At 39.8% G+C, this 26,274-nt stretch overlaps 2 protein-coding genes across 3 annotated transcripts in view; one reads left to right on the top strand and one right to left on the bottom strand.

Moving 5' to 3' along the window:
- The window catches only part of stet (stem cell tumor), a 455,475-nt gene that overhangs the window by 68,454 nt on the left and 360,747 nt on the right, over positions 1 to 26,274 (top strand). The gene's annotated exons all lie outside the window — the stretch shown is intronic.
- LOC116425319 (soluble calcium-activated nucleotidase 1) overlaps positions 1 to 26,274 on the bottom strand; it is a 111,293-nt gene that overhangs the window by 71,827 nt on the left and 13,192 nt on the right. The window contains exon 2 of the mRNA XM_076374320.1: positions 17,338 to 17,650. Coding sequence (XP_076230435.1) covers positions 17,338 to 17,393 — 56 coding nt within the window. The 5' untranslated portion in view covers positions 17,394 to 17,650. The remainder of the gene's footprint in view (positions 1 to 17,337; positions 17,651 to 26,274) is intronic.

Here is a 26,274-nt window from a genome sequence, read left to right as displayed (position 1 = left end):
GCGAGCATAGAATAAGCATCAAATTCTCTTCACTTTCCAATAAATTATTCACTATAAAATATTCGTATCAATCTCACTAAAAATTCAATAACAGTTTCGCAGTGAACACGAGCAGAGAATAAGCAAATTCCTTCAGTTTCCAATGAACTATAAACAATAAAACACCTTTATCAATCTCACTGAAAATTCAATAGTAAATTAAATACAGTAATTCTATCCTTTGACATATTTTCTATTTAATAAAATCAACAATTTCATAAATATCTCACTAAAAATTCAATAACAGTGAAAAAAACAATAACTCTTCAGTTTCCTTATCAATTTTCCCTTATCAACCTGACTAAAAATTCGATACTAAATTAAATAAAATAATTCTATCCTTTGACATTGCTTCTATTTAATAAAATCGACAATTTCATAAATAGCCCACTAAAAAGACCAGGAAAATTTACATCAGAGAAGCTTCCGAGGTACTCGAGGAAGCGTTGTCGACCGGAAAGAAATGTATCCGCGATAGAAAAAGAGCGTTTAAGGGGCAGCGGTTCCCCGGCGACCCGATAAAAGATAATGAAAACCAAACAGAGAATCCGGGCAAATTAGTTCACTCGGTAATGGCGGCGGCGACGCCGCTTCCCACCGGCGGAAGCCCGTGGAAACGGTAGAAACGCGTTAACGCGGATGATTAATCTGCCGAGCAAAGACAACCCTTAATTAAGCAGCCGTATTCCATCAAGCATACCTTCGTGACCGTTTCCCGGCGGGGAAATTCAAATTAAAGGGCTGCTTGGGCCGCGTGCACGGGGATAAGGGGACCCCGAATAATGCGGATATTCGGTGCATCAGCGGGTACGCATTAGATGCGCCGATAGGTAATCCAGTGTTCCTTTAATGAAGTCATTCTAGGCATCTACGCGGAGCGAATGCTAGCGTGCTGGGTGACGACGTTTCGAGGATTCTGCGTTAAGCGTTCGCACTCGGTTTTTCGTTTGAAATGTTCTAAGGGAATTTTCTGTGTTGATAGTTTAGAGATAGAGCTAATCCTTTGCACTCAGAGGAAAGTGAATATTTTCTGATGATAGTTTAGAATTAGGTCCAATCATTTGCGCTCGGAGGTTTTTCGTTTGAAATGTTCTAGGAGAAACTGAATCTTCTCTGATGATTGTTTAACACTAGATCTGACGATCAAAGGAAATTCTGAGAGAGATGAAGAATTGAAATGGTTTGTATATTCCCTCGAATCTTTTAACCCTTTGCACTCCGAAGTTTTTCACTAGAAATATTTCAACATTTTCTGATGAGATGAAGACGATATTTTGTAAAACCAACTCGACGAGAAATTCACGCGAATTGACGGACAAAGCTATTTTACGTCAATATTTCTCAGATTGATGCATTATATGAAGTATAATATTAAATATCAAACTTTATAGCTTCACTGTAGGAAATCAAGTGGTGACTGAGAGTCACCTCCCGAGTGCAAAGGGTTAAAGAAGTAAAGGGAGCTTCAAAATTCGAAACAGGAAGAAAGAATGAAGGGATTATAATGAATTTAAGGTAGTTCCTTGAGTAAAACGCTTATAACCCATCGATTTCTCTACACTCTAATTACTTCCATTCCCTATTATCCAATCTTCTCAAATCTTAAAAGCCAAAATAGCTTCGAAATCTTACAAAGGAAGAAACAACACCATCAAAGTAATTATAAACAGTGACAGCAACGATTCTGCTTAATCGAAATGAATTTCCAAGCAGAAGACGCGAGAGACACAACAATCATACTCTAATTACCCTTATCCCCAATGTTCCAATTTGACCGAACCTCGAAAGCCAAGATAGCTTCGAAATCTTACAAAAGAAGAAACAACACGAACAAATTAAGAATAACCAGTGACAGCAACGATTCCGCTCAATCGAACTGAATTCCGAAGCAAAAGAAGACGCGAAAGACACAACAATCATACTCTAATTATCCTTATCCCCAATGTCCCAATCCGAGCAAACCTCGAAGGAAAGGGAAGCCTGAAGATCATCGAAAATCTTCGAGGAAGAAGAGAGAAACCGAGAAACGATCGAAAACCGCGACAGCTGGGATTACAAATAAGAAGTTTCTCGGCAGCAGAGAAAGACAGCCAGCCGCGAGCGAAGGGGATGTGGGAGGACGTCGCAGCGTAACAACGTGGGAGGAGACGCGAGAGAATTCCTGACTCCGATGAGTCACGAACGCGGGGGAGAGGAGAAAGAGAGAGAGTTTGTGAATGAACGCGAAGCGGAAGCGAAACGGACACGAACCGGCGTTACATACCTGCTCGTGCGCGACACGAGCCCGCGCAGCCTTTCCCGATCGGCGAGACGCGTTTTCCTGTCCCGACACCGGACGTCCGGTGCGTTCCACGGAATAGTAATACATCGACGACCACGGCGAGAGAGAAAGAGAGAGAGAGAGAAATGGTCGCTGTGTCTACGGTGATTCGCGATCGCTGCCTATTCACGCGTCCTTCTAGCGAATGTCGCTCCGATATTACATGGCTCGTTGAAGGGACGGGGGTTGGAGGGGGTGAGTTTCGACGCGAGCTCGACTGCCGTGGCTTCTCATTGTCGTGGCGAAGGTATAAAATAAAAGTTGAGTCCGAGTGATTAGAATGTGTCTCTTAATTTCACTGAATGCACACTCTTATCTAGATATCCTGATCAGTTAGTTAGGGGATATACAATTTATGTGTATTTTAATTAATCTGCTCGGAGAACTTAAGGGTTTAGGCTTCAGATTGTTCACTGAGTTTATTGGAAGAATGATTTTGTACAGTTCCAACGTGCAGCTTGCAAAATAAAAGTTGAATCCGAGTGATTAGAACAAGTCTGTTAATTTCACTGAATGCACACTCTTACCTAGATGTCCCGATCAGTTGGTTAGGGGATATACGATTTGTGTATATTCCGCTGAATCTAGTTGAATTTAAGAATTTCACAGAGAGTTTATTTGCGTGACAACTGAGCTTGTCTTCTGATACGAATATTAGTCTCAGTGTTAACCCCTTGCCCTGTGACACCTTCCACAACAGTGGTTAACCCCTTCACCTACAATATCGTATCAACCCTTAGCACTCCAGGTTGTTTTGTAATCTATTTCAATTTCGATTCAGTAAAATAGTTAATATTATAACTGCTGCAATATTGGAGCAGAGTTCAAAGGGTTAAACTCGTGACGATAACTTCAAACTGAATGTGCGAAATTTAAGCGTTCATCATTAACCTTTCAAGTAAACGTAGACACAGAATAATTACAAAAATTCCTCCTAATAAATTAGCTAATAAAGTAGCTAAGAAATAAATATGCAAGGGGTTAACACAACTACATCATTAACAATCCAGCAAAAATTCCTTCACTTCTAAATCAAAAACACAAACAACATTTCGCCTAAGAGACAAACGAGTAACATCAGAATCTATCGAAATCGATCACTATAGAAGGGGTTAAACGTTCTCCCCCAATCTTCGAGCCATCCGGCCGTCCAACAGCCGTCCCACCCCTCGGATCGCAATAAATTCTGATTACATTCGAAGATCCCGGTGTCGACTGCGAAACAACGGGCAACGAAACGCGGAAAAGATAGATCCGCGGATCCCCTCGATCGAGCAGAGCCCGTTCTCGGCCGTTGTTTACGTGGCACCGTGTTCGATTAGGATTATCGATGCCCCGATTACGCGCCCCTGAATATTTGAATATTAAATCCGACTAATATTCACGACCGGCTGCCACCGGGGCTGCGAGGGACGGTTACACAGCGCAGTAAATATTTCCCGGGGCCGATATTTTGTGTATTGTTTCGTTAAATTGTGTTATTTGCGTCGAACGGAATCAATTCCGGGCCGGCCTCTGTGTTACGTCGCGTCGCGTTGATACACTCCGATGGTAAGCTGATTTACGGCCGGATCAACTTTCCGGAAACATTATGATAAACCGGCCCGAATGAACGTCTGCGCGCGATGCCAGAGCGGAAGCAAGCCGACTTTTTTCCTCTGTTTTTTTCACTCCGCCTCTTGTTCCGCGATGGAATCGATCGTTGATGGCAACACTGTGTTCTTTGTTGCACGGTGTTCTACATTGAATATTCACGTTCATTGTTGCTTTATGACGTTAGTGGAAGCGAAGTTGATTGGTGTTCTCTGATTTTTCTTAATTTTAGTGGAAGGAATAATGTTCTTGTTAGTTGTTCAAGGATTCGTTGAATTCTTCGTTTTTAGATTTTAGAAATATCGGTTTTCAATATTTCTACTGCCGTGTTGTTTATTTTACATTTAATGCTGCAGTAAATTTGTCAATGAAATACTACACAGAATTTATTCGTGTATCGTATTATTATTATCGAATATTCAATGTATCGACACGATCGTTTTTATTTTTAAAACCCTCTAAATTTAATTTTAAATCTCTCTAAATTTAAAACTCTCGCGAAAAAGTTTCGAATGAATAGTTTAACACCTTGGCCTACGACTTCTTTCTCAACTATCGATACGGCTACTTTGTCATTGATAATTTATTGGAAAAAGAAAAATTCTAAGCTTATGTTACGCCTATATTTCCATTGAAGTGTAATAGTTGATCACAGAGGAATAATATTTACTTGGAATTAGAATGAACTGAGTAATATATACTTAATATATATTATATATTTTTGTAATATAAATAATATATAATAATATAATATAAGTAATATATACTATATATTTTTCGCATATTGAAAATCTTCACGAGTCTCACTCGTTGTAGGACAAGAGGTTAACAATTCTAACTATAAAGCATTGAAACTAGCGTAACACACATCGAAGCACGTTCTCCAAGTGAAAATATCCCAATTAATTCAAATTAATTGAAATCTTTCCGCCAACAGTTTATAATTGGCCGTTCATCGAAAAACTGAGAGGCACAGCTCGAAATGTCTTCCGATCCGCGAGATCGAAGGACGCGCGCCGGGGCTCGTTAATTAATTAATCAACGCCGGCGCGAGTTACCGCGAAAATCCGCAAAAACAACGGCCGTTACCGCGCCTGCGGTGTTTATTGCGCATAAAATGACTAGCATCGAATCAATATTACGCGGCGGGCAATCAGTGCTCCCCAGAAATGCGCTTCGAATGCAAGATAATCTCGACGGAACAGATCAAATGATATTAATGAGCCCCGGCGCGTGATACGCGTGCACACAATGCATAATCGCGCGCGCGAAACCGGAACGCGTTCGCCAATAGCAACCCGAGAAAGAAAATCAAAGGAGAAACTCAACGTTCTCGGCGTTCCGCTGTTTCCAGCGAAAATTCGGGAAGTTTATAAGTTATAAATAAACAAATGCATCGATGTCGTCCATCGAAAAGGGTTATCGTTCTCGTCGAGTTTAATTCGGCGCGGTGAAAACTACTCTCGAAACCGATTTCCGAAGGGAACGAATGATTTTGAACAATGGAACATCGAATGAATTCTTTGTAGTTTGATGATTTTGACGATTGAGTCGATTGATTGTTGCAAAAGAATTTTTATGTGCGAATGGATGCACATGGACGTGTGCGATAGATGAACGCTGTTTGTTCGAATGAATGAATATTCCAAATATCAACACATAATATAATATAATATAGTATATAATATAGTATATTATATTATATATAATATTTTATATATAATGTATTTTATACACAGATACTTAGCTATGCAACTGCGCTAGCTATGCAATTACCACAGCATTGAAAAAAATATAAAATTTCATTCGAATTGATCATCTGTTTAAAATATATTACATAACAGTATATCTGAATTTTTCTATGTATAGTGATGTAAGTTGACCTCACTGAAAATCATCCGCACAATTCAATTTTCTGAAAATTACCAATGTGCTAATGCATTGTAACGAATGTTCTAAATACTGTACGAGTCAATCGAAGTATGAATATAAATTAGCAAGAGCACAACAATACAATTCCCGAGTCGATCGCCACAATTACAGACTTTTTCATTGAGTTTCAATGATTTTATAGCTGCGAGTGCGTTGATAGATTCATGTGCACAGAAAGAAAGGCATTCCAATGGGCGCCTGTAACGTTTGCCTTTGTGGATCCATTGTTGCTCCGGGACAAACAATAAAGAGAGCCTCGTAAATATTGACAACATGCCCGGTCGCATTTGCATGTCAGACCGGTCGGAATTTTTAAGCAACACGTCGCAATCGCAACCGGCCGAATGATTTCGGGCGTTCGCGCTGTTTAGAATCGTTTTGTGTCGAAATAGGAAAGCGTCATTCGGTTTCTGAATCGAAACGGAGAAGCGCGATCGCGCCGCTTGCGATTTTTCGAACGGTTCTCGCGAAAATCGGTTGGAACCAGTCGGAATAGATAAGCAACACGTCGCAATCGCAACCGGCCGAATGATTTCGGGCGTTCGCGCTGTTTAGAATCGTTTTGTGTCGAAATAGGAAAGCGTCATTCGGTTTCTGAATCGAAACGGAGAAGCGCGATCGCGCCGCTTGCGATTTTTCGAGCGGTTCTCGCGAAAACCGCTTGGAACCGAATGCTCGACCGGTCGCGGTACGTTTAGCGTTAATAACGGATGAAACTTCCGGATCGCGTCCACCGGATGATCCGCAGCGGTGTTTCCGCGGAACGCAGGAGATCCGCTCAGCCGGCGACATTGTGCGAGATATCATTGTTCGATGGGACCGACCTTTTCCGCTTTCGACGCGCGACGCTTTCTTAACCCTTTGAACTCGAGAGGCACCTCTCAGTCGCCATACGATTTGATAGATTAAAATGATCAAATTTAATATTCAATATTAAGTTTTGTATAATGTATATATTAGTACGTGAGTTGTAATAGATAAAACAATTGTACTAGATAAAACAACTTTATCGTTAACAATCTAGTAGAAAAAGAAAATAATTCTATGCTGATTCTCTGTCTACGTTTACCACGAATGTTGAAGATTGATAACAGGCAAGTGATATTTAATTTCTGTTAAAAATAAACAACTAACATTTAGATTCTTCGAAGAACATGACAAAGAAAATGAAAAAGAAAATTTTCTTCTACTGCACTCGAGTTGTTTTTAGATTCATAATTAAATACGATTTTAATTCCTATAGTCGAATCAGAGGGTTTCTTTTACGTTCGGCATAATTACCCAGTTAACAGACGGAGATTATAGAAACTAGTGACCATTAATTAATCCTTTCAAGATCAACAAATGAAATGTTCCCTAATTTTCCTCGAAACATTCTTATCAACCTAATAATAAAATACACTACAGATAACCCTCTAATGTTCTACCAGCTAGAACAGAAATTCTCAAAATATTTATCACCCTTTCACTAAAAACAGGTTAACATAAATTACGGAAACAAATGCGCTTTCCCTAAAATTAATATTACAACACCAGGGATCGATGTGTCAGCGAGAATGTACACGGTGGTCAAAGCGAAAGGGTGATCGTAAAGGCGGAAAAAGAAGTGCCGCATGGGAAAAGCGAGCGGCTCGATTCCAATTGTAATTTCATCGGCGCCGGTGTTGTTAATTAATCGACTCCGGCCGATATTTCGTTAACCGTCACTCGGAAAATTATTTCGCGTGTCGCGCGCGCGTTTCCGGTATAATCGTTATTGCCTTGTATCGGGCTCGCGCTCCCATGTAAAGTTAAATACACGGTGGCCGTAACATTATTCCGGGATCGCAAATAGCGCGGCGCCCGTCGCGGTGTTGTTGAAAGCGCGCTGAATTATTTGCATTACTAATGCGGCTCGTTCGGCCCGAGTTAAAACCATGAAAATTATCTGCTAATTATTTCGCCGCCGGCGGACCGCTTTTTCGCGATGCAACTGCCGAGAGTTTCGCGTGATTGCTGTGTAATCCTTGCGAAAAGTGTAACAGGTTTTCTTTCGGTTCTTTGGTGTATTAGTTACGGTATTGAAGTGAAACTATTTGTTTTTCGAATTATTTTGGATATTTCGAGGTAAGAGAATGAAGTATTAACGAGAATAATGGAGATGTATAAAGTGCAGGAGGAGACATTCTGAAATTTGAATTAATTTTGATTTAATGCATTGAATTTCTTAAGGGCAATTTTCCAGATTTGAGTTTCGCCACCTTTAATTCCTAAATAATTCTGATTTTAGAATAAGGGAAGCTAGGAATGACTGAGCAATAAGAAAACTCTTGAAAACAAACGTCACTTTAAATCGCAATTTTAAACTCACTGTCAAAGGCAATTTCGCAGCTTCAAGTTTCGAAGCTCAGTATTTCTAAATAATTTCCAAGCAACTAAGCCAATCACAGAATAAGTGAACAACAAGAGAACTCCAAAGAAAAATTGCTATAAATTCTGCAATCGAACTCTCAGTAAACCTTCACGAAAGACAATTTTCCTGCATGGGGCAACGCCTTATAATCTCCAGATAATAAGAAACACGTAAGGACGAAACTGTCGACGCGAAGTTCCATTAACGACACGAGATACCCTGGAGTGGTCTAATTGTTCCTCGCCGGCTCGAGATTTCCCAAGAGCGATCGGGCGGCGTTCGTCGCGCGGGATGTAAAAGTTCCGCCGATAATTCTGGAACTCGGCCGAGCGGGCGAAAAAGTTCCCGGAACTGGAAAATAGACCGGAAGGAGCGGGTCTAACGTATTTATGACGTTCGAGCCCACTTTTCTTCGACGGTTAGCGTACCGGTTGTCCGGTCTTTCGGAAAATTTTTTACGTAAATATTCAGTGCACGGAAGTGATCCTTGCAAGAAGAAAGTTCCTTTTCCTTTTTTTTTTCTCTCTTCTCCGGGAGAGCCGAGATGCTCGGAAGATAAGCGGTGAAAAATTTAGACGCCGAGTTTGGGGAAGAAGTCCGAGACGAAGATAATCGGACGATTTCGTTATCGTCCGCGTTTCCGAGATAGCTTGCTGACCAGCGAATATTTCATGTATTTGTTTAATAAGTTCACGATAGTGAAACTTTAGTTAGATAGGAAACACAACGGCGAAAGAGAGATAACGATTTGTTTGGAAAATCAGCTTTCGAGAGGTTATTGGGAATTGTAATGTATTTTCGGAATGTTCCACGTTTATTTAACCCTTAGCACTCGAGATGGTTTTGTAATTTGTCAGCAACTACAACTAATTTTTACGGTATCTCTAGTGAAAATGAAAAATGCTATGACATTCCTTCGATCTTTTGTTTTCCTTCTTAGTGAAAAATTTGGATATGTGGAGAATCTAAGAATTTTACGGTAGTATCTTTGTTTCGTTCAAATATTTCATATAACTGGTGCAATATTGGAGCCTACAGAGTTCAAAGGGTTAATACTTGGATATTTAATGTTCGATTTTAGGAAGATAGATGAGTTAAGAGTGAAGCTTGTTTTGGAAGCAAAGATTGTAAGAAAATATTATGAATAAATTGTAATTGACTTTAGGGATGAAATTGTTAAATTGAATGAGTATATAATTTTAGAAAATTATAGGAGCAAAGTTAAGATAAAAGAATAGAAGTAATTTGGAGAGATTCTATTTTCAAGATTATTAACGAGTTATTAAAGGAAATTATTTCGAGGGAGTTATGTTTCGATGGTACGTTGCGGAGACGTTAGAAGCATTTAAATGACGATAATGCAACGGTGGTTCTGATTAATCCGAACAATAATGATCAAGTCTAGCGTGCCTCAGTCTTCAAAGTTCCGTTCCTAACGATAATTCCCCGCGAGCGGAACGTTGGCTACGGCCGAACTTCGCGGTTCCTAATCTCCTTCATTAAAACACACCTTAAATCGTCGCATATTAATCATCAGGCGAAGTGTAAGAAGAAGGAAACCGGCTGGAAATGATTATCTCGATGAAGACGGCGGAATAAAGTTACACCCTTTTAATCCCGCTATTAATATATTAGATGGCCGTTCGCGGCGCACAGCTTCGGATAGGTAAAGCTCGCGGAAAAGACATTAATCTTCGCCCGGAGAGGCGCTTACCGTGAAATATGTATAAACGGACGATCCCGTGTCTATTTATTTTGTGTGTATTCGCCTTTATTCATTGCTGCCAACGAAATACCCCGATTCACGTAATGTAGAATCTTCGGCTTTATCTTAATTTCATGAATTTATGAATGAATTATTTGAGACGTGAAGGTATTTAGATATATAAATAGTGGAGTGTGAAGGTGATAAAGTAATAAGTATCGAAAAATTGAAGTACCAAGATATTGAAGTATCGAAGTATTGAAGCAATAAAGTATTGAAATACCAAAGTATCAAAATAGGAGATACTAAGTCATTAAAGTATCAAAGCACTGAAGTTCTACAATATTGAAGTATGAAGGTAAATACTCAATGATCAAAGTATCTAAATACCAAAGTATCAAATACTAAAGTATCGAAGTAACAAAGTACTGAATTACCAAAGTACCAAATACTAAAGCATCAAACTACCAAAGTATTGAATTACCAAAGTATCAAATACTAAAGCATCAAAAAGTATCAAAGCACCAAAATATCAAACTACCAAACTATTAAAACCTCAAAACATCAAAACCAATAAATTCCCAGTTCTCACGATCCCCAAAGACCCGAAAAAAAACGAAGGAAGGAGGAAGGAACTAGAATCGAACGCGGCGCATTTCCTGCATAGGATCCGCGGAATCCCCGAATCCGAATACAACAGAGATTTCGCGCCGCGGAAGTGATAAACACCGGCGAAGAAGAAGACCCGTGGAAGCACTTCCGGCGGGTAATCACCGTAAAGGGGCCGAGCGGGCAGCTAATTAACGGGCATGTAATTAGAATTCAGGATCGGGATATGCGTAGAATGGTTGCGGGTCTCTGGTTCCGTACAATGCCCGTGGCTGCCGGTTTTCCGTTGGTCCGCTCGAAATTGGGTTTGAAATGAAATGGACGTATGCGGAATGCACCGTGCACTTTGTATTCCGGCGTACCCTCTTTCCGCCCCCACGTCTTTTTGATCACGTAACGTCGCTACGCGTTCCATTACTTTATGGCGGCTCAAATGTTTCCTGTAATTCGACCTGCATTCCGAGCGTCGCTGTTGTTGCCTAATTTCCTGACCTCTCTCCGCCTTCCTTCCATTAATGGGACCGCTTTCTTCCCCCTTTGTCTACCTAATTGCTACGCCCCTATTACACGATGCAACCTTGGAACTTTGACCCCACGCGGTACGAACACTGCTCGCGCAATACATCAACAATCGCGATTCGGTTTTGTAACGATACTTTTGGAAACCCAACAGGCGACGTAAAATTCATTTGGAAATTAATTTCAGTCGATTTCCGTTAGTGGTTTGGTGGTTTGATATTTGGATACTTGGATATTTGCATATTTCAATACTTGGACACTTGAATACTCGGATAACTGAATACTCGATGCTTGAACACTTGAGTTCTTTGTTAACCTCATAATTTCATAGTTCGATACTTGGATACTTGGATATTTGCATATTTCAATACTAGGACACTTGAATACTCGATGCTTGAATACTTGGATTCTTTGTTAATCTCATAATTTGATAGTTCGATACTTGGATACTTGGATATTTGAATACCCGAATTCTTTGATAATTTCATAACTTGATAGTTTGATACTTTCGTGATTCAATAGTTTGACAGTTTAATACTTGAACATCTCTTAAGTCTTTAAAAGTTCATTTTTGCGGCATGAAATTTAATGAAATAATTCGTGTCGAAACTCAAGCCTTCCGACTTCCGGTGAGCAGCTGCCGGCGGAACGTAAGAATTCATTCTCGAGACGTTTAGAGGAGATTCGAATCAAAGCCCCGTTGAGCCTTCGATTATTGTTTTACGAGCGTCACGGCTTTCCGCGTGTTCAGCGTGCGGATAAAACGCCGGGAAACTTTTCATTTTTGCGCGGGACAAGTTACAACTATCATATTCTTACATTACCCTTACAATCTTCCACCATTAACAAAACAACTGTCACGAGGGATGCGTCACATCAAAATATAAAAATGATGCTTATAGAAAATTGCATTAAAAACCACAATAATACAAACTTAATAAAACACAAAAATAATATCAATACAAACTGCAAACAAATTACAGTAATAAAAATTCAATGAAAAATTCCACTAACAAAAATTGCAATCAAAATTATATTAACTCAAGCTACGAATTAAAATTACAGTCACGAGAACCGTAGTAAAAATTCCAATAAAAATGATCCTACAAAACTGCAAGAGAAATTAATAAAACAATTATCACGTGGGATGCATCACATCAAAATATGAATAAAAATGATGCTAATAGAAAATTGCATCAAAAACTGCAGTAATACAGCAAACAAACTACAGCAATAAAAATTCTACCAAAATCTCCATGAACTAAAATTGCAATAAAAATTATGTTAAATCAAGCTACGAATTAAAATTACAGTCACGAGAACCGTAATAAAAATTCCAATAAAACTGACACTACAAAACTGCAAGAGAAATTAATAAAACAATTTTCACGTGGGATGCATCACATCAAAATATAAATAAAAATGATGCTAATACAAAATTGCATTAAAAACTACAAAAACTGTAGTAATACAAACTGCAAACAAACTACAGCAATAAAAATTCTATATTGATGCATCACGCAAAGTTTAATATTATATATAAGACTTTATAATTTTGCAAATCAAATCAAGTGGTGGCTGAGAGTCACCTCGAGTGCAAAGGGTTAACTCAAACTACGAATTAAAATTACAGTCACGAGAACCGTAGTAAAAATTCCAATAAAACTGATGCTACAAAACTACAAGAAAAATTACAACGAAAACAGTAAGAAAAGTTGCAATAAAAGGAAAAATCTATTACTTACCAGCGGCTAGTATCGTATCGATCCGACAACGTGACCCGCGAATAAAACGAAAACTCCTGGAATAGAAAAGCCACTCGGATCGATCCGTCTATTTGTGCCTCGACGCGATGCATCCGCAGCTCCGAAACGGCGATCCACGCTAATTTTTCCGGTACATCTGATCCCGTTCGTAGCCCCGAATTCCAATAACGTTTTCCTTCCTCCGGCCGGTTTCTTTTTTTTTCCACCGGCGTGGATCCCGATTTAATAGAATTTCCGTGGCTCGGTGTCGATCAATTCCGAAGGCAATGTCTCCGGAACGGCTCTCGGCTGGCCGACGGCCAGTTCCGACTGTATTTCCTCGCCGATTTCGATCGAGCTTCGCTGCGAAGCCCTTAAAACTGCCTGGAACCTCCCCATTAAGAATCTGGCTGGCTAATTAGCGGCCGGATCCTACCGAATTGGTCGTTGACTAAATATCAGCGTACAGTGTAATCGAGATTACGAAGTGTTTCGTATTCCGCGAGCGTTCCGTTCGATTTGAAACGGGAAGGACGAGGGTAATGCTTTGGTTGATTGACTGGTTGTCTCGTGATTCGGGATGTGGTTGAGAATAAGGTTTTGAATGAAATAGATGACTGAATTTGGGAGTTTTGTGGTGCAGATGGGGTGATTTCATTTTCTGATTTTCTGTAGGGCAGGATGGAGTGTTTGATGGAGGAAATGTGGGAGTTGGTAAATGATGATGATTGCAGAGAAGTGTACAGTAATTTAAAAATATTGATTTTATAGTGTTCGAGAATAATTTGGAAATATTTCGCTAGAATTCGAACTAATTCAGAGATAATTTCGCAATTATTCGGAAATAATTGAAAAATAATAACTTTACAAGTATTTGAAAATAATTTAGAAACAATTTTGCAAGAGTTTGAAATAATTCAGAGATAATTTCACAAGTATTAGGAAATAATTAAAATATAATTTCGCAAGAGTCCGAAACAATTCCGAATCAATTCCGCAAGTACTCCAAAATAATTTAAAACTAACTTCGCAACACTCGTCGTATCTCGAGAGCCAGCCAAACACGCGCGAGACGTTAAACTTCCCCGAATCTTTCATTCCGCAATCGTTTAACATTGTTCACCCCGAATCACAGTCTCTCACGATCAGCAGAAACGGGTTTAGAAGCGTCCCGCTCGTGAAATCGGCGGAGATAAGGGCGAGAAAGACGCGTGGAAGTGTTCCAAAAAGAAGGAGCATCTCCTCGCCGTGATACGTCGAGTGAAAGAGTACGAGACCGTTCCGTCCCGCGCTATCAGCTCGTGTGCATCGCAAAAAGTTTCCCCAGGACCACGAAATATCGCGAAAGTAAGTTCGCGGAAGCCATCAGCCGCAACCCCTTCCACAAGACAGCTGGGAGACGAACGAATATCCTCCGAAGGAATTTTCCGGACGGTTAGCGTCGCCGAGTTCGATAATTGGACGTAATCAACATGGAAACGAGCCTGGAGAACAGCTTCGGGTTTAAGAACTTTTCTAAGCGACCCTTCAAGTAAACACCGGCTTCAACCCCTTGCCCTGCAACGAGTGAGACTCGTGAAGATTTTCAACATGATTTAACATATATATATATCAGTTCATTCGAATTCAAAGTGAATATTATTCCTCTGTAATCAAGTATTATACTTAAAAGGAAATATAGGTATAACATATGCTTCGAATTTTTCTCTTTTTCCAATAAATTATTAATGACAAAGTAGCCGTATCGATCAGAGTTGAGAAAGAAATCATAGGGCAAGGGGTTAACGATGAGAACAATAGTAACAATAGCAACAGTAGTAGTACTAGTGACAACAATAATAATAACAATAGTAGTAAGAACAGCAACAATAATAGCCACAACAATAGTAATAACAATAGTAACAACGATGAAAATTCGATATATTTCAATGAAAGAGTTGGGAAAGAAATCATAGGCCAAGAGGTTAACGATGAGAACAATAGTAACAATAGCAACAGTAGTAGTACTAGTGACAACAATAATAATAACAATAGTAGTAAGAACAGCAACAATAATAGCCACAACAATAGTAATAACAATAGTAACAACGATGAAAATTCGATATATTTCAATGAAAGAGTTGGGAAAGAAATCATAGGCCAAGAGGTTAACGATGAGAACAATAGTAATAATAGCAGCAACAGTAGGGTACTAGTGACAACAATAATAATAACAATAGTAGTGCGAACAACAACAATAACAGTAACAACAGTAGTAATAATAATAGTAATAACGATGAAAATTCGATATATTTCAATGAAAGAGTTGTAAAAGAAATCATAGGCCAAGGGATTAACGATGAGGACAATAGTAATAATAGTAGCAACAGTAGCAGTACTAGTGACAACAATAATAATAACAATAGTAGTGAGAACAACAACAATAACAATAGTAGTGAGAACAACAACGATGAAATTTCGATATATTTCAATGAAAGAGTTGAGAAAGAGATCATAGACCAAGAGGTTAAAGGCGACGAAATCGATGAACGCGTTGCTAACTAGGAACTTCTCGCGAAGTGGAGTGTTATTTCAATGAAGAAATGAAAATTCTATGAGTTGACAATTCGACTAATTGACATCTATAATTCTTTCCCATATTTCCGGCTTCATACTCGCAGTATGATTTTTACGTTCGATGTTAGTCTAACTCTTTCAGACATCTAACGAGTTCAAAGAGTGCCTCTTAAATGATTTTAAACGAAGAATTTAATATGAGCATTTAATTGAAATATATGATTCAGTTTATAAAGCTGCTTCAGACGAAATGTCTAGAATAATGGATTATTGGACACATGGGGTATTTAAATAGTTACGCAGTATTGTCTGTCGCCGTCAAATATTGAATGTTAATACATTATCGAACATTAATATCCAATATTAACCGGTAATATCAAATCACACTCAATATTCACTATTATCAAATGGATATTCACCATTAACCAATACTAAATATGATTACCGAACGCTAAGCATTAATTACTACCACGTATTAATACTCGATACTATTATTCAATATCAACTACTAGCAAACGATTACTCAACATCAACAATCTTTCGTAATAATATCGCCCATACATTACAACACAGGATCAAAATAAACCCAGCCATCGCTAGTCACCACCCTCTATTTTTATAACTATCAAACATTCAGCCTCAACTACCAGCAAACGATTATTCAACATCACTATCGCAATCAAACAACCACTCTCCAGCAACAATCATCCCCAAAGCGCAACGGCTTGCCCTCGAAAAGGGTTGAACCCGATCGAGGCCATCGGAAACAGCCCCGACGCGTCGGATTTTCATTATTCAAGCCCTTTTCCACCCTTGTCAGCCCCCGCCCCCGCCCCTCGTATTTCGCGTTGCGAATAATTCCGTCTCCGCATAAATCGTCAGCACAACAACGTCCCCGAAATCACCGGATAGGCCGGGTCCGCCCTAAATACGTCTCGGCCGGTTTTGTCCGCGCGTAAAATTCCACCCCCGGTTTTCGATATTCAATTCCGATCGTGTTTATCTCCAAGCAGCGCGATTCCTGGCCGCCGGGATGCGTTTCGGGGATGTGTCCGCGCGGCGACGCCGCTCCAGAGGTTTATTGCCGGCCGCGCGAGCTGAAATTCCGCGCGAAAATTCGCTTCCGCGGCGGAGGACGCGGAATTCGACGGAAATTTACAACGCTCGCACGCCTACTCGCGCCTCCTCGTTTTTCAACGCGTCCCCGAGCGTTTCGGAAGAATTTTCGGCGCGCTGTCCGTCGTTTGATTATTATTATTATTACTATTATTATCGCTATACGACAGGAACCTTTGGAATTGTTTGAAATTTAGGAATAGTGAACTTTATTGTGGTTTGTGCGTTCGGGTGTGCTAACAATCAGAATGTGCGTTTGAGTTCAAGGTTTTGCTCGATTTCTTGTGAAATTGTTTCGGACATGAGACGGATCGAAATTTGTGGCCGTAATTCTATATTTGATACAATGAAAATGAAATTAATCCGATAGACATTATTATTAAAAATGATAAGGTACGGCGTTATATTTAGGAACTCAATGACTCGTTTCAGTTTCATTTTTCTCAGCGAAATAAGCGCTGGTGAACGTGTCATTTAGTTTTTGGGCGAGTATACTCGTCAACAGCTTAAGTTATCGAAGATTCCCGGTTCGACAATTGACTAATTACAATTTATACAATTTTGAAAATTTCCAGTTTGTTTAATCTGCTCAATTTGATGACACGAAATGTATCGTTGCATGATTACATTTGAGTGTAGGCAAATTGAAGCTCGTTGTATCGAAGAATCATTGAATCTCATGTGAAACAGTGCACGGATGTGAATGATCGCCGAGATTCTTACGAGGAGGTTCGAATTAGAGGCGTCCCGGTCGCCACGATTTAATTGGTGCGCTCGTTGGAGCGAGAATCAGGAAAAATTAGATGCTCACCTGTCAGGCTGCTTTAAGGAGGCTTCGGATGGCGGCTTCCGGTTCCTGCTCGTCATCCCTCGCTCCTCGTAATTGCTCCTCCCGTTAATTGTCGTTAATTAAACGAGCCACCGAAGATCGTGTCCGTTTAATTATGCGAAGGATTCATCAGCGAAAAGGCGGGCGGCTGACGAGAACAAAACCGGCGACGGCGGTTAGCGCGAGATAACGGACCGGCGAAGGATCATCGAACGGTTTCACTCGGATTTTCGCGTTCTAACGGAAACTATCACTGCACTTCCGGTTCGTTGTACCTCTGCGACTCTCCCAATACCTGCAACAGAATAAACGAATGCAAATTAATTAAATGGGACGCGAATGAGCACGAAATTCAGCTTCTTTGAAATTACACTTGTACTAACACTACTTATCTATTAGAAGAATGACGCTTAATAAGCTAATTAAAATTTTCAAAATTCTTTGCAGTTCACACAGAATAATTTCTAAGGCTCAGAAGGTCGCAGTTAAGTCACTAAGTCCCAAAGGTCCCAGAATCTTCTCTTTAGATTCCCTTTAAGTGCCATTAGAACAATAACGCTCAATAATCTAACAAAAACTCTCAAAATTCCTCGCATTTCACAAAGAATAACTTCTAAGTCCTAAAATATCCCAGAATCTCGTCTTCATATATCCTTCAAGTGTCATTAGAACAATAACGCTTAAAAAGCTAACGAAACCTCTCAAAATTCCTCGCATTTCACAAAGAATAACTTCTAAGCCCCAAAATATCCCAGAATCTCATCTTCAGGCCTCTTTCAGGTACCAAAGAGCCACGTGAACGTTAACATTACGCTCCGCGGATGAATTTCCATACAGAAAACCAGCCGAATTATTCTAGAAACAGTCCCAATTCCGTTTTCCACCGTCGAACGACGAACCGCGGCAGTAAAGCGTCCCACTGCTGCGGTCGTAAAGAAACACAAAGCTCGAGGAATATCGAAATCTCGGCGGAAATGCATGCGAGAAATGATCGGGCGCGAGTCGGCCCGCGGAACGGTATGGGAAATCGATGGGAGAGATCCGTCCTGGCCGCGGCAAACGTGACAAAGATGGTCCGGCCGTGCTGTTTCCACGGTGTCCATTCCGCGGGCCGCCGGGAACCGCGCCGGGACCATTAGGATACGCAACGGTTCGGATTTACGGCGGCATGCAAATTTATCGGTATATTATTCGCGGCTTTTCCTCCGTCCGTCTTCGTTCCTTCGACTCCCGAGGACCGGAGTATTTTCCTTTATTCCCGAATAATAACAACCGGTGAGAAATGTTTATTGTCTCGGCGAGATTCCCGTTGTCTGTGAAATATCGTATCTACGCGACGCGTGGGAGAGTTTGTTTTCGTATAAATAGACGATTAGTAACAGGTGATATGTATTTCGATAATGGTAATTTCATTAAATGGTAATGAAACCTTGGAACGATGAATGGTAATTCTTGGAATATTATAAGAACGATAAATATTGATGCCGGAAGATGTAAAGTAACAAACAGTAGTAACGAAGACATTAAATAATTCTGTAATTAAGAACAATTATAGTACCGTTTAACACGAATGCCACGGGATCAGTGACTCACAGCTACATAGAATAATTATGGTTCACTGAATTGAATGATTGTTTGCTAACATTTTTATGTTATGAACAATGCTAGCTAATGCTCTGATATTTTGCAAGGTAACCATGCGATAATAGTGAAACGATTCAATAAAGTAGTTTGATACATTCTATTTTCTATATATTCTATACAATAATGAAACGATTCAATAAAATAATTTGATACATTCTATTTTCTATACATTCTATCAAATTATTTTATTGATTCGTTTCGTTATTGCACTGTTGCCAACTATCAGAGCATTAGGTATCATCGTGTATAACATAAAAATGTTTGCAAATAATCATTCAATTCTATATTCTAATTCTATTCGACACTATATTCTTCATTTTGCGTATTCTGCAAAAATCGCATTCTTCATTATTATTACCCATAGCATCCAAGGGGTGAAAAGCATCTTCCAAAAATCCCAGGAAGGGATCGCAGGGAATCTCGACGAGGAAAGGAAAAGCTGGTTGGATCTAATTTACGAGCGGCAAAGATCATCGGCGTGTATCGGCGAGCGCGCGCGAGCGGAGAAAGGAAAGTCCGGCCTCCGCGGGCGCGGAATCGCGGCCGTAATATTTCTCCGGCGCGGCTTCTTTTACGATTCTTGCGGGACACCGTAAGAAACGAACGGTGGTATAATAAAGCGTCGTCCGGCCTCCCCCGCGTTACGGTTTTCTCGGTTTCCTTTCCGGCGCTGTAACTCTCCGCTGAGAGATGGCCGGAGGACCCGGGGAAACGGGATAGAAATTGATGATGCACATAATTTCACGTGAATCCCGATTTTTTTAAAGACTCCCGTCGAACGGGACTTGAGGGATTGCCTTCGCAACGGTTTTTGCAGCTTCCTGCGTCGGTTCGTTAGTGTTCGGCGATTATACGTGTACAGCGGCGTTCACAAGTTCTTGGTTGACACGTTGAATACCACGGAAATTTCAGTCATATTTTGCTTATGAACTGTATTGATTTTTTCAATAAAATATTAAGTTATATTCAAGTTTCTTTTTAATTTTATATATTTTGATATCGTTTCTTGATGTTTTCGGTGCTTTGTAACGTATACAGCTATTCTTGTGTCCCTTAAAAATATTTTGTTAGAAAAATTAACGTGTACCACATTCAAACATCGAATAGTCGATGATTTCAACACTAGAACTACCAGCCGCTTCAAAATGACCAGTTTAGTCATGCCTAAATTGAAATATAATTTTGAGATTGATTTAGTCATGCCTAAACTGAAATATAAATCGATTGAAACCTTAATATATTCATGATTTTATAAAGAAATTTTCAAAAGATGGTTTAAGTGCTCGGTTGTAGTGTTAAGGTATCGATGATTACGAGAGAATCGGAACCAGTGATTCTGGATAATGGATTGTTAAATAATGAAGCATCTATCGCTGTTTCACTAATTAAATCGTTCGTTCGCTACTGAATTCGAAACACGAATTTGTCAATTTTCTTTTCAAAGGGTCTATTAACTGCTTGGTAGTTTCAGTGTTAATGACGTGTCTTCCGCGCTTCGAACATTGTTCTACGTTCGTTCACCCTCGGCTCGCAAATCATTCGAAATCTTTGTGCTTCGTATAGACTTCATGATCTCTCAGTTTCCCTTTCGAATAATAAAAATGCGTGTCCACGATTTCGATGGATATTTTATCCGAGCACGGTTCTATCTTCGGGAATTATTGAAACGTGAATTCCGCTGTTTGATCCGACCACGGGGACAAGGTCTTTTGGTTCCATTTGAAACAGTGGAATTCGAGTTTTTAAATAATGTGGCACACTTTGTATATTCTATTCCACTGGGATATTTTAATATGGAAAATACCGGGGACGTTCTGAAAGGGAAATATCGAGTGGAAGGATACATTGTTAACTCGTGTTTGCATGTGGGATCGTAACGGAAGCCAATCAGAATCGAGACTTTCATGAAAAATATAGGAAAGTAGTTTCTCAAGTGTTTCCGTTATTATTTTCTCCAGAAAATATTTTCTAAGCGTTTTCTACTATTACTTTTATCTGGGGAAGAGATTTTCCAAGAAAAATATTTTTCAAGCACGTTGTATTACTATTTTTTCACAGGAAAATATCTTCCAAGTGTTTGTATTATCATTTACTCTAGGAAAATGACTTTTCCAGTATTTTGTTATTATTCTTTCTCAGAAAAATATTTTCTAAGTATACAGTACTATTTTTTCTGAGAAAAATATTTTTCAAGTACTTTGTATTATTATTCTCTCTCAGAAAAATATCTTCCAAATTTGTATTATCATTTACTCTAAGAAAATAACTTTTCAAGTATTTTGAATTATTATTCTTTCTCAGACAAATATTTTCTAAGTATACAGTACTATTTTGTCAGAGAAAAATATTTTTCAAGCACTTTGTATTATTATTCTCTCTCAGAAAAATATTTTCCAGTTTATATCATTACTTTTACGGAAGCAGATATTTTCCAAGTGTTTGTACATTATTGTTTACTCTAAGAAAAATATTTTCTAAGCATCTGTATTATTACTTTCTCGAAGGAAGACATTGTCCAAGTGTCGAATCTATTATTTTTCCAAAATAATACATTCGATCGCGGCCTCAGCAGAACCGAAAGGGCTCTCCCAAGTTAAATCGTCGAAATCGCTTCGCGAACTCGCGACTGCAATACACAATTTCGCGATGCACTTTAAAACTTGGTTCATTCCGGAAGCGACCCTCTTCTTCTTCTTCTCGAAAGAACTCCGCGCCGAGTGACCGGTCGGAAGAGCTTATCGTTCTTAACTCCTCGAGCTACTTTATCGAATAATATCGCCACATTTATCCGAAGGGAACCTCGGTGGAAAAAAGAGATTTAGGTCTCGTGACAGTTTTCGTAGCTGTCCCTTTGTAATCGACGATTTCTAGGACTTCCGGAAAATTTGTGTGACTAGACGAATTAGATAAAAGATCCATATACCGATCTTTTGTTGTTTGAATAATTAAAAGACTCAAGTATCAACATAAATTCATCAATATGATGAATTCAAATCGATAATTCATTGTTGGAAGGATTAGTACCATTGTCAGTTTTGAGAACTCGTGGGAAACTTCTGAAAATTTCCGATTTGTTTACCTGAGAAACAATAATTCATTGTTGAGAGGATTAGTATAATTCTAAGCTAAGAACTCGTGAAAGACTTTCGAAAGCTTCCAATTTATTTATCTGAGAACCATAATAATTCATTATTTAAAGGATTAGTATCCTAAGTTTCAAGAACTCGTGAAAGACTTCCAGTTTATTTATCTAAAGAAATATATTAATTGTCGAAAGGATTAGAATCATTCTGAGCTTAAGAACTCGCGAAAGGCTTCCAGTTTATTTATCTAAAGAAACACATTAATTGTCGAAGGATTAGAATCATTCTATCCTTAAGAACTCGCGAAAGGCTTGCGAAAGCTTCCAAAATGCTGCATAAATTCAGATAATTGAAACGAGAGTGTCCCACAGGCGGCAGTTCGGAGGAGGAGCGGCCCCTTAATCATAATTACGCGCAAGTGCGTGGCAAGGTGCAACGAGGCGGCAGCGTTATCGTCGGCTTCACGGTCTATCGCATTGTCGGCGGTCCACGGCTGGCTGTTCGTCTTCATCAGTGTTTTCCACGGGAAAAGGGCGCGGGCATGCGTGAAAAACGGCAGCCCGGTCGAATTCGCGGTCGGAAAAAGAGGCTGCGGACGCGCGGAATTTCGACGGGAACACGCCGCGCCTCGTCACGATCGGGAAACGATAGCTTGTAATTAATAGAACACTGGGAAAGTTCTAACGAGGAAATATCGGGCACGCGGAACAACGGCCGGCCATTCCGAGTTTTTCCTTTGTTCCACGCACCTCGTAACGAGTTTACTTCTGTTTGCTCGGCGCGTTTCGAATGGATCTTGAGACGGAATTCGAGAAACTGGACGGAAATTACCATTTTTCGTTAAACATCTATTAAATCTTTGCACTCGATTATTTTCTATGTTGTTGAGTGTGAACTCAATGGATGAATGGAAGTCATTAATAGTGGTGGAGTTCAACGTTTTGCATTTATTCGATTTATTCTTATAATAAGTGACTCACTAGATTTGATATAGCTATTGATATAATATTTGATATAGCATTGTTTCCTAATTTCCACAGATTTTCTCATTAGTTAGTAAAAAAATGTCAAATACTATTGCAAAACTTTCGACTGCAAAGGGTTAGGTCTTCATTAGATCTTGCTTGCGTCTCCCAGAAAAATATCAAATATTTGTAACCCAAAACTTCCGACCACAAATGCTTAGGTCACCTAATTTCCGTGCATTTTCTCATTAGTTAGTTTCAAAGAAAGTCGTTTACATCTCCCTCAACAACATCAAATATTTCTAACGCAAAACTTTCGACTACAAATAGTTAGGTCACCTAATTTCCATGCATTTCCCCATTAGTTTCGAAGAAAGTCGTTTACATCTCCCTCAACGTCAAATACTCCTAACGTAAAACGTTCGAGTGCAAAGGGTTAATGTCCGGAGGAAATCCTCGTTCGCGAAGGGTTAATGGGAATCGAAGATAAATCCGGTCCGCGGACGATTCGCCGGGTTCACGGGTGCCAGCGGGGCTCCACGTATCAGCCGTTCCGGCTGCAAGTTTCATGCCACAGCAGCATTACGTGACACAAAGTCCCGGTCTCGTATTACGGGCTGGAAAACGCGGGCAGGGCAGGGAGGGCCGGGTTATAACAGGGCACGCGTGCCCCGTCGGGCCACCCGTTGCACATTCTGCACCCAACGCCTTAGACGCGGTCACGTCGCGCCCCGAGAGCGAGGAATGCCGGACAAAAGCACGGCCAAGGGTAGCTTCATCCCCTAAAATCTCCCCACCGTACAGTGTGGCCGAATGGCCGTTTTCTAGGCGAAACTCGATAATTTCAAAAATATACATGATAGATGTGTGTGCTTTGGATCAAAGTTGTAAGATGTTGAGCTAGATATGTTGGTTATGTTTTTGTTTTCATTATAGGGATGTTACGTAGTTTTAACACTAGAACTACCAGATGGGTCAGAATGACTTATTTCTTATTTGATCTTTTATAATTAGAGAAATGATTAACCTCTTGTCCTACAAAGAGTGAGACTTGTGGTGAAGACTTTCAACATGATTCTACAAATATATATATATATATATATATATATTACTTAGTTAATTCGAATGTAAAGTCAATATTATTCCTCTACAATCAACTATTATACTTAAAAGGAAATATAGGCATAACCTATGCTTAGAATTTTTCTTTCCTGAATAAATTATTATTGACAAAGTAGCCATATCGTTCAGAGTTGAGAAAGAAATCATTGGCCAAGGGGTTAAATTCAATTGACAGAGTTTCGTCAATTGGAATCTCAATGAACGCACGCTTATGATGTTTACAAAGAACTTTATGAAAGTCAGTTTGTGATCAGTAGTTCTAGTGCTAAGGACAATGGATATTTGCGATCGGTTTCCAACGTTGTATAAATGGAATTGCTTTGCAGAAAATTGTTGTTTTCAAATGAAAATCAGTTCGTATAACAGGGACCACTTATCAACTTAGTAACCTTCGATTTTCGTTTTGCAAGTAGTCGAATTTCAGGGTTCCATCCACGTGTCGTTTCTACGCCGATTTTATGATCCATATTGGCTCCCCCAATTTTTCACGGAATTAGCCCCCTGGTCCGGTTTCAAGGCTCCTTCAAGGGCTGATACCGATGCAGGCCTGTTATCCAATTGTTCGAGCTATTATTCCGACCAGCCTGGGGGAAGTTGTTCTTTGTGCCACTCCAGCGGCTGGGACTGGGTTGGTCTTAGGAATTCGTCGAGCTGTTATTGTAAGGCTCAAATGTAATTTGATTAGACTGGACTGCAAGATTCGCTATGCAGTTGGCCGGTGATTGGCGTAGATGAATGTATTCGACACTTTCCTAGGTTCGCAGTGAACTTAAAAACTTGTCAACAGCGAAATCATGTTTTTCGTTTCTAAGCAGGCAATACCAGAAATAAAAGCAAACAAACCTTTCCGGACCAAGATGCTTTGAAATATACAAAACCTTCAGCAGATGAAGCTAAATTACACATAAATTGCTTAATTAATATAAAAAGAAGGAAACTACGCGTTGATCTCTTGCTGTTTCAATTCCGAACACAAATAGTTAAAAGGAAAATAAAATAAACTTAATTTGATTCTACGAACAGATTAGCACTTTTAGACAGTGTAACGAATGTTCGCGAACAACCCTAACGTAGATAACAAGCGAAGAAAAATTCACAGAAGTGACAGTACTCAAAATATTAATTGCAAACACTACAATATCACTGCTAAAAATAATAAACTAATTTTCCCGAGTATATACACGGTATTGGAAGCATTAAGTACCAGTTGCTGAGATTCTGGCACTCGTGACGTCATAGGGGCGGAGACAGTGGCTCGGAGAGTTCCAATCGCGAGTCGAGAAACGTCTCTATCGATCGGCGCGCGTGGCGCCGCAGCCAATCATATGCCAGAGCTCAACATCTGACCACTCAGACGAGAGTGCCAGGTTCGCTGCAACGTACGGCAGTTCGGCCGTCCGTTGCTTTCTTCATCTATTCTTGTTTAGTTCTGAAGGAACGCCGCGCGACGCGGCGGAGATATTTATAGCACGCATAACATTAGATTCCTGGAAGAAACAGTCGGTCGCGAGGGTGGCTCGCGCATATTTCAGAGGGGAAAGTAAGATGTATAGGCGCTTTTAAATTGAAAGGAATCGGCCGTTGGGGGCGCCCGGAAAATATGGTTAATGGGAAATCGTTAACGCTGCGTTAGTGGACCTGTGTGTGTGTACGAAAATCTGTTTACTGGCTGGACGGATTAATCGGGATCGAATTTATCGTCTCGCGCGCATGGAAGCCTCGGTAGGGTAGACGAGGCGATCGGATCAGTTCGGATTTAGCGAGGAACTATTAGATTAATGAATGATTTACATGTAACAGGGAAATTGTCTTTTTTACAGCATATTCATTTGATTATCGCGATCTGTAAATCTTTAGCTAGAAATCGATGTTTCTTACGAGTTTCTGAACATGGTGACAAGTTAAGGAACAGGAAAGTTCATTAAAAGGTCGAGGAGAACGATTTCTGTGCAGACTGGCTGGTTCTACGGCTGATTCAAAAGCAACAACCATATTTCCACCGAAAACAATCGTAAAGAAAGCATTTCGAATTTCAACGGACAAGAAGAACCGATTAGGCAGATCATTGTAGTTGGTTCTACTGCCCATTCAGAAACAACGATATT

This window comes from Nomia melanderi, chromosome 2 (assembly GCF_051020985.1).
Source record: "Nomia melanderi isolate GNS246 chromosome 2, iyNomMela1, whole genome shotgun sequence".
Lineage (NCBI taxonomy): Eukaryota > Metazoa > Arthropoda > Insecta > Hymenoptera > Halictidae > Nomia > Nomia melanderi.
Note: the sequence above shows the minus strand (reverse complement) of the source record. Positions and strands in the feature narration are given on the sequence as shown.